The 10,425-nt window shown below is 32.4% G+C and overlaps 1 protein-coding gene across 1 annotated transcript in view; it reads left to right on the forward strand.

Annotated features, from left to right (window-relative positions):
• The first annotated feature begins 834 nt into the window (after positions 1-834).
• LOC106471239 (protein FAM177A1-like) overlaps positions 835-10,425 on the forward strand; it is a 13,338-nt gene continuing 3,747 nt past the window's right edge. Inside the window, exons 1-3 of the mRNA XM_013931830.2 lie at positions 835-962; positions 4,748-4,939; positions 8,178-8,244. Coding sequence (XP_013787284.1) covers positions 849-962; positions 4,748-4,939; positions 8,178-8,244 — 373 coding nt within the window. The 5' untranslated portion in view covers positions 835-848. The remainder of the gene's footprint in view (positions 963-4,747; positions 4,940-8,177; positions 8,245-10,425) is intronic.

Consider the following 10,425-nt stretch of genomic DNA (forward strand, 5'->3'; position numbering starts at 1 on the left):
AAACAAACAAGTATATAAATGGTTAACAGGCCGCATGACGTGTCATTTCTGGATAGCATGTATTTGTGTATGCACTTTGACATTATTTTTTTTCTTTTCAATATGTTACGACAGCGAAAGTCACGTGATGCTGCTGGTGCGTTTGGCGCTGGTAGCGTGCGTGAAATTTCTCGAATGATTATGAAGGCCCGAGTGCATTCGAGACACCCTCTTTTTAGTATATAAGCCTGGCGAGAAAAACCAGCGGGATTGAAGAGATAGATAATTGAGTCAACCGAACAGTAGTGACGTTGAGCCGTAAATTGAGTGTGTTTTGCAGTCGCATAGAGTGAAGTTAACGAGATTGTAAATCGCTGTGATTTGTAGCGTGTGTTATAAAGGTTGTTAAGTTTAAAGTGACTGTGGAAATTCTGTGTATTACTGAAATTTGTATCGAGAAAGAATAAACTAGTTTTAATCAAGAAGGGACTTGTATCGCCGAAGTTCATCGGAAAGAATTTATACCAGAAATTAACAAACAAGCAGATATGTAACAAATATCATTTATTCGTCGATATGGCAACAAAAGATTGTGTAAATGACTCAAACATATTCTGTTATATTTGTGGTAAATTTGATCTAAGTAAGAGTTGTTTTCCTTCCCGATTTATAAACAATCCTTACGTGAATATTATTTTCGAAATCTGCGTAGCTGAATTATGGAAAATCCGTTATTAAAACCAAAATAACTTTTATGAAGTTTAAATTTGTAGGCCTGTGATATTTGTCGTTCCATGAAATTATCTACTTATTATAATAATTTTTATAAGTATTTCGACGTTAGAAGGAGATGTTTGTGAAAAGAAAACATGGCGACTGCGATGGAAAGTGTTCAGAACAAAACAGATATAACGTTATCTGTAAATGATATTCAGTTTAAACAAAAAACTAATGAAACATTATTGCAGATAAGTAATGATCAGGTAGGTTCAGTGTATTTATGTATATATAAAAACTTGTAATACATAAATATGAAAATTTCACCCAACTACTCTTTGAAAAGTTTGAGTTTGACAAAGTGAAAAACTAAAAACAGGTGTAAGGTTTGTTAAAAATTAAACTAAAAACATAGGCTTAACATAGTAGCATTAAAGACTAACGCTAGTTAAGTTTTAGAACTTAACACACAAACAATGTGGGACCATTTTGCCCTTCCAACTTGTCTTTTCACACCCACTCTTCAGAAATTTACACATATATCCCTGTCTTTAGTTATTCAAGAAAACATCGATTCCGTTCATAAACTCATTAAAAGTTAAAAATATAACTTAAAAGTGGTAAAAGTTTGGAGACGGCTTGAGTGGGTAATCAATAAAACAATTATAAACGTACATTGTTTTGACAAGATTGTTATCATCGGGTACAAGTAGTTTACATAGACACTGGGATATATATGTATACAGTATGGTACAAAGAGATCACATAACCGGAGATTGCTTAATAACATAAAATTCCTGTTGACTTCAGATTCACTCAAAAACATGGCCCTAAACTAAAATTATTAATAAATAAAAATTATATAGAATTTCACAATACCAACATTGTTTATAAAATAATGTGTAATAACTGTCCATAATTCTACATCAGAGAAACTGGTAGAAAATTGGAAACCAGATTTACTGAACATAATAAAAGAAACCTCCCATGGTTCCCAACTAAAAAAAAACAACATATATCTATATGAAACACTAATTTTAAACAAAGAATCAGACAGCAACAAACACAAAATATAGGAAGCTATCTTAATAAGTTAATTGAACAAAACAGCCCTACCCTAATCCAACACCTTGGGGTACCAAGATACCTTTACTAAGATGTCAAGCAATCTCTGGTCATACTGTAGATATATTCCTGTGTTTATGTAAGCTACTTGTACCTGATAATGACATATTCTTGTCTAAACGTTTTAACATTTATAATAAAGTTTTCTTCATTACCCATTCAAGCCATCATCAAATTTAAAAGTGATGTTCTCCACAACTACTGACAGCGACTTGTTCCATGAGCCAATCACCATTTTGCTTGACTTAGAAAAGTAAAATTGGCTAAACTGGAATTTATCTTGTTCCCAAATATTAAATTGTGTTCTCTGGCCTTATTATTTTCAGGTTACAACATGAAGAGGCCATAATCCATCCCAATAATATTATCATAGAAGATCTCTAAGTCAATATCCTTTCTTATAAAACAATATTCTAAGTGAGGGCTAACATCTGTTTATATCTAATTTTATTTTTTATTGCTCTTTGAACTGTGTCTAACTAATAATCCCACCTCACAAGTTGCAAATCACTTGGTGAATGTGCTACTTATGTTACCATATTGAATTATGTGTGTGTCTAACCTAACTTCACTACTGTTTGTACCAAGAAATGGGGTCTACACTAGTGCCTCAATTTTCCGCACCTCCATTGTCCATGATCCTCAATTATCTGCCGTTTTTTTTTCCCCAGATTTTCTCAAAATAATTGTACCATTAAAATTCTAGACAATAATTTACATGTTTTGGAGAAATTGTCACCCAAAAATTAATTTTGGTTGCAAAAGTTCAGGTGTTGCATAATATCTGGGGTTTTTGCATGCAAGATTTGGCATGAGTTCAAATCATAACTCAGCTGGTTCAAGTTCAAGCCTAGCCTTTTATTTTTAGCTGTTAAGACAGGAATACAAAATTTTTCTAGCTTGGTTAACTTTATTTTGTTAGTGATTAAAAATATTGTATAGAAAAACATAAAAAAATTCACATTAAGATTCCTTAAAGATTTCACTCAACTTCACTTTTTGTCCGCTGTTTATTGCTGAATGGTGGGCATCCTTTGACCACAGATATGTATTCAGGTTGTGTTGGGGTGTAACCCAGTTATGCATTGTTCTTTTTCCTACAGATAATTGGTATCTTCAGTTTGTCTTAACAAAGGCTTTATTATTATAATTCCCAAAAATGTATTTGTGCTAATTATTGACTTCTTTTTCACAGGTGTGGATAGGGTGTGAATGCAATTCTGTCTATAGCTGAAAAATTGCCTAAATTTGGGAGCCATTCACACTTATGTTAGTAATTAAGTGCAACTAAAATGGGAATGGGCAATCAAAAGAGGAAGTATTATAGGAGGAAAAGTGGAACTGGACTCGTGTAACTGATAAAATGTCGAGAAATCGAGCATGACAGACCAACACTCGGCTTTTATGATCATGATTGTGACGACTTTTATAATTTTTCATGATAATGTGATTAAAACGACAGTAAAAAGATTATAATTTAATATAAGGAACTTAAATCTATTGAAAAAGTTTATTTAGATTAACCAATGGGCTAACTAGTGAGATACGCTATTGCCTCAATTATCCACTGTTTCTGTTTTCCACGATTTTTTGCTTTCCCTGGACCAGCTTGGATATTCGAGGCACCAGTGTGTATTTATTTACTTTCACTGCAATGAGTGCATGCTAAGGATCACACGATATAAACAATCACAGAAGGTGCATGAACCAACTGCCTTTGGTCCTGTGTCTAAACATGCCCACTGATTGGTTGAATTGAGAGAAAGAAGGAAAACAAAATGACACAAAATTAGTAACATGTTATGCAACCATGGTGCTTCCTTCCTGAAAAAACATGAAGTGTTGAATCTGCCATTAAAATCCTAGAAACAAAGTTTGATTTAGGACTTAAAGAATGCCAAAATAGTTTCAGACTTCCAAGAGTCCAGAACTGTTCTATATTTGAGTTCTATTTAGCACAGCACTATGCACAAATAAAATGGGAGAAAATACTATTTGTCATGATGAAATTTTTAGTCACCTTGGCGACCTGATGCCCAGGATTTGTCAAGTCTTGTCTAATTAAGCTAATAAATTTCTAATTTTTATATTTTAGTTACTTTTATAAAAATACATATTAAAAAGAAAATACAGTACTCAGCTTCAAAAGTTTCACAAAACATTTCTTGTAAATGTAAATAAAAAGCAATGGCCCAAAACAAAAAAGTTCAATAGCAACAAGAGTCAAGTTTGTCTGGACTCCAATAATAATAACCTTTTGCTTTCTCACATCAAACCATCCTAATGTGACACTAATTGATATAATCACTCCTCGTAGGTAATTGATTGTAATTATTAATCAGTTAAATTACTACTTGACTCTATAGAATCCCAATCAGTGTATCTGAAGTTAATCTTCCATACTTATTACATCAGTATTCTTATTAGTAACATCCCTGATCTCTGACCTTATCTGTCTGGTCAAGTGTCCTCTAACCATTTTAGCAGATTGAACAGCCTTTAATATCTAATTTCTTGTAAATTTTGTAAAATCTAATAATGTACTGATGATCAGATTATATTTAACTTTATTGTGTAATGACTACTGTTAAAGGAAAAATTATATATATATATGAAGCATTTTAGAATTATTTTGTAAAAGTAAAAAACAGCAAATTCTTGAGAGGACCTCTGTGTTTGAAGACTTGTTTGTGCTAAGCTGTGAACTTGTATTTTACAAATGTAAAGTTTTAAGTTTTAAACAAGATTATACGAGTATTATGGGATGATAGTAACTAAGACTTTTCAGTTCATGATCTTTGTTCAAACATTTTAACAATAATGATAGACTTACATAGCATGTACATTTTGTTTACTGAGTGATATATGCATTTATCTGTACACACACACACATGCATCACTAATGGAGCCATAATGAAACTAACAGACCACAGATGAAGAGCAAAAAACAAAAGACCCTGGCTTTATGGAAGTTCCTTTAAACACAACTCAGAAGGAAGAGAGAGAGAAAAAGTTGCCCAAAAGGATTCTTCATTTCAGTGATGGTATTCTGGAAGAGTATAGCACAGATGAAGAAGAAGCTCAGGATGAAACAGATTCCACAGCTTTACTAGACACTGTAAGTCTTATGTTGTTGAATACTTGTATCACATACATATTTCTTCTGTCAGTTTTACTCCAGCATTTTCTGGAGCAGTTCAAAGACTATTTTTGAAAAACAGGAAACTAAGTTCTATTAACTGCTTTAGAGACCAATTGCATCAGGCCTCGATGTTAATTTTTGAAGACACTAACAAATGATTGCTAGTTTTTTCCTTCAATAGCAGATTTGTATTCTAAAAAATTACTTAGTTTTATAAAGACAAGTAGGGATCGATATATATGTGACCTAGCTAGATATGGTAATATAGAAGATTTTAATGATGCAAAAACTATTGAAACAAGAAAATCAAAACTACAAAACTGAGTTATTTAAAAATTAAAAAAATTTAAGCTTTATTGGGATTATGGTGATTAATGTAACTTAATTGTTATTAGTTTAATTTTTATAGTGTATTGATTTATAATATTATTTCTAGTCATTTTGTATGCTGCTTTATGTTCATTAATGCAGTTAATAATTAAATAGTTGTGGCATTCATTATACTATTTCATGTTTATTTAGTAAACAGTTAGACTATTTTATAATTCATAGCTATTATAAATACTAAATATTTTAAAGTAGAACACTGTACTTTATTAAGCTTGCAGTAATTTTAACCAGAGTAACTACTGTGTACAAAATGTATATCTGGTTAATCCTGAATATCTCAGTATTAAAGTACTGTTATTTTCTTTTTAAAATTGTTTTTATTTGCTTTAAAAACAACATTATCTACATTTGTTACTTGGGTGAACATTACTAGCATAATATTAGATATAATTTTCTTCTGTAATTGTTCTTTGAGAGCCTTGACAGATTCAGTAAAGGTGTGCCCAGTTAATTTGTACAGTTTTTGTTGTATTGAAAGCAGAAATTTATTTTAATCAATCTATAACTTACACAACAGTAAAAATCTTTAAACAATTATTGTGTGAATAAATGAGAACTGTGTATTTCCCATGATTTCAAGACAGCTAATATATTTGTTTGAGGATTCATATGTATTTTCTGCCTGTTGGTTTCTTTTTTTTTTTCATAATCAGTAAATCTACAAAAAACTGTCAACTACAGTGATATTAATAAAAATTTTGAACGGTGATTTTAAGAATAGAAGTGTCATCCATGACTTTCTGTAAAGGTCAGCACGGCAGTTATCGGGCCATTTCTGTTCATGGTAACAGAGGAGCACATTAACTAACAATTGACCCAGCAGGGAACCCATCACAATGCCATCAATTTGTTCAAAGAGGGTGTTTTTAAATATGAAATGGTTAAAAGGTTCAATATGCCTTTATAGGACTTTCACTAAATACAAATATCCATGTTACACACCCTAACAAAGGCACTGTTGCTGTTATCCTTAATAAAAAAAGTAAAATGCAGGCTATTCTTAGGACTCTACTAAACTTAGAATCTTAAACAATGACCCTTTATATCTCTTACCATCCAACGTGAAGAAAAAAATCCAAAGGTATCTGAGAGAACCTAAAAACAAAAATATTATATCTAAAAATGTTGCTGTTTCATTGTATCCAACAGGATCTCGCCTTGGTATTGTATATGGTCTGCTTAAAATTTGCAAAGCAGGTACTCGCTTCTGACCAGTTCTTTCTGTCTTAGTCATGCATATTTACAAATGTTCAAAGTGATTCCTTGTATCTGTATCACAGCCACTCACCACGAATGAATATACTATCCCTGATTCTTTCACCTTGCACATGAACAAAGTCAATTACTCCCATCCCAAAATCACTTCATGGTTAGTTTTTTATAGATATACTTCTAAATGAAACCATTGATATTTGTATATCTCATGTAATAACATTTCTCTAAATGGCTTTTCTGAACTCCAGATGAAGACCATGTTGAATCGTACAATGAAGAATTGATAGTTAACAACATTCTCTTTGAATTAATAGATGACATTAATATGGGTTTCCAGCCGGGTCCACCAATAGCTAATGAGTTCCTCTTATCACAAACAGAAATGTCTTGACACCTGCCATGACTTAATAGATGACATTGTGATAGGTTTCCTGCCGGGTCCACCAATAGCTAATGAGTTCCTCTTATCACAAACAAAAATGTCTTGACACCTGCCATGACTTAATAGATGACATTGTGATAGGTTTCCTGCCGGGTCCACCAATAGCTAATGAGTTCCTCTTACCACAAATAGAAATGTCTCAACACCTGCCATGGATTAATAGATGACATTATGATGGGTTTCCAGCCGGGTCCACCAGTAGCTTATGAATTCTTTTTACCACAAATAGAAATGTCTCGACACCTGCCATGGATTAATAGATGTTATTGTGATAGGTTTCCAGCCGGGTCCACCAGTAGCTAATGAGTTCTTCTTACCACAAATAGAAATGTCTTGACACCTGCCATGGATTAATAGATGTTATTGTGATAGGTTTCCAACCGGGTCCACCAATAGCTAATGAGTTCCTCTTATCACAGACAGAAATGTCTCGACACCTGCCATGGATTAATAGATGTTATTGTGACTGGTTTCCTGCCGGGTCCACCAGTAGCTAATAAGTTCCACTTATCACAAACAGAAATGTCTCGACCCCTGCCATGGATTAATAGATGTTATTGTGATAGGTTTCCAGCCGGGTCCACCAATAGCTAATGAGTTCCTCTTATCACAGACAGAAATGTCCCAACACCTGCCACGCTGACCTATTCTTTAGAGTGATATAACTTTATTAATTAAGGAGAGTGTAATTATTCAGTGTATGGCTTTCTGTTTATCACTGCAGTTTAAATCACATCTGTAACCATGCTTGCTGCATATGACAGTTTATATTGTGTAATCGAGGATCATCTTAAATTGTTTATTTTTAAATCTAGAAGCAGATGGCTTAACCATGTTTGCTGCATATGACAGTTTATATTGTATAATCCAAGATCGTCTTAAATTGTTTATTTTTAAATCTAGAAGCAGATGACTTAACCATGCTTGCTGCATATGACAGTTTATATTGTGTAATCCAGGATCATCTTAAATTGTTTATTTTTAAATCTAGAAGCAGATGGCTTAACCATGCTTGCTGCATATGACAGCTTATATTGTGTAATCCAAGATCATCTTAAATTGTTTATTTTTAAATGTAGATGCAGATGGCTTAACCATGCTTGCTGCATATGACAGTTTATATTGTGTGATACAGGATCATCTTAAATTGTTTATTTTTAAATCTAGAAGCAGATGGCTTGGATGCCTTACCTGTGGTATATGACTTGGTGGATTGGATGTCGAACCTTAGCTGGTAAGATGTTCTTTTGTATTTCATCTTATTCACAATGAACTACTAGCAGGTATTTCATAAAATCTGCTTTAGAAGGGATTATCTCTCTCTTCAATTCTTCATTATTTAATTGTATTCTTAATCTTTTTTAATGAACAGGTTTTGCTCCAGCATTTTTTTTTTTGATAACTCATTTTCTTCAACCTTAAAATTTTGGGCTGTGTAGAACATTTTAATCATTGAAACAACTTGATAAAATTCCTTTTAGTATGTATACCTTTGCTCAGTTGAACGTTCTACGTGACTGGCTACATTTCAGTACAGTATCTGATTGTGTCATTTTTAACCAGCATCAGCACAAACTATACAAGTTGTTCATTTAAAGAAAATTTTGTTTCTTCATAAAAATTTATTCAAGCTCAAAAAATAACTACAGTGCACTCAATATGAAATAGAAAATAATGGTATTAAATTATATTATACAATCTCATAAAGATTTCATTGTAGTTCATTTATTAGGACTGTTTATTCAAAGATCTTGGCAAGAAATTGTGGTGGTGAATTCAGATTTAAGGTTATTTAAAGGAAGATCAGTCGGCTTTAGATATGATAAATGTGCAGGCCAAGGATGATGGCTAAAGTCATTATCTTGTTCTTTAAATTAATATCAATCAGTCAGGTTGCATAGGAAGCATCCTTATTGATCCGGGTGAAATGTTGGTTATGCAGTACTCTGTGATGGAAATGTTTGTTTACAATGTTCAGATATGCTCTGATTACACAGGCCTGCAAATTTAAACTTCATAAAAGTTGTTTTGGTTTTAATAATGGATTTTTCATAACTCAGCTACGCAGATTTAGAAAATAATATTCATTTTTTTTCTCGCGTAAGAATGTTTTACAAATCGGGAAGAAAAAACACCTCACTTAGATGAAATTATTATATCCATTACCATAATTAACATTTTTTTTTATTACTATGTTTGTTAACAAAAATATAAACAAACTGAAGAAAAGGGAAGAACATTGATGTCAAATGAATATGCATCCTTATTCATCCTGATTTTTTTGTGTGAAATCTAAATCTTTTAGTCTCAGAACTACGTGTTCTGGTCTTTCTTTTATGTATTGCATTATGACATTTTGTAAAAAATCTGTACATGATGAAGAAAAATGGATATCATTTTTGGATTCAACATACAGGAATTATGGTAGAACATGTAAAACATGTAGAATAATAAAATCATCGCAAGCCTGTGGTATTACTCACCCTACTAAAGGAATAAGAATCTAACCCTTATCATGACAATGTTCTCCACATAGTAGAACACCATAAACATGGTCCAGTGCCTCATAGGTTTTTTTCTCCCTATTTATATTGTCAATATAGGAAAGGGTGAAAGGTGACCCTTCAGACCACATCATATATGTTGAGTCATTCATTATCCATAGCTTTCCTTCTAAGCACCACTGAACTGTATTTTCCCATTTACATCTGGCATAAGCCATTTTCAAACTGGTTTCTAGCTGCCACGTGTCAACTTGTTTATGTATTTCATATTATATACAGAAGATGGTCAAATCCTTGCTAGTGTTGAAGATATCAATGCTCTTTATCTTTTACAAGTCTGTATGACTGTCTTTTCCCTCAATCAGTTGGCAGCTATTAGTTACAGTTGTTAGACTGATAGCATGTGTCAAAGAAATGGTACTGATACTGACTGTTGCTAGGTGGGCCCCCACAATCATTCCACCTACACTGCAGACTAACCATAGATAATCAACAACATGATCAGTGTATTTTACATAAGCAAATAAGTATGAGTGTTCTACAGATTTGTGTGTGAGAAGGGTTCTAAAAATTGGCAGGTCATTGTAGTTTGATTATATTTCTAGAAGGGCACAAAAAATTACTTCCAAAGGAAAGCAGCTGACTTGTTTATTATTATAGCTACCTGAATTAAGAGGAACAGATGGAAATAACAACCTTATTGTCAGTTGTTCATCACTTGTCAAATATACATAAATTAGTACAAATGTTTATAATACATATGAATTAGTAGAAGTGTTTATAATACATATGAATTAGTAGAAGTGTTTATAATACATGTGAATTAGTAGAAGTGTTTATAATACATGTGAATTAGTGCAAGTGTTTATAATACATATGAATTAGACATGTATTATAAACACTTGTAGGAA

The sequence above is a fragment of the Limulus polyphemus genome, unplaced genomic scaffold, assembly GCF_000517525.1.
Source record: "Limulus polyphemus unplaced genomic scaffold, Limulus_polyphemus-2.1.2 Scaffold4489, whole genome shotgun sequence".
Taxonomy (NCBI): Eukaryota; Metazoa; Arthropoda; class Merostomata; order Xiphosura; family Limulidae; genus Limulus; species Limulus polyphemus.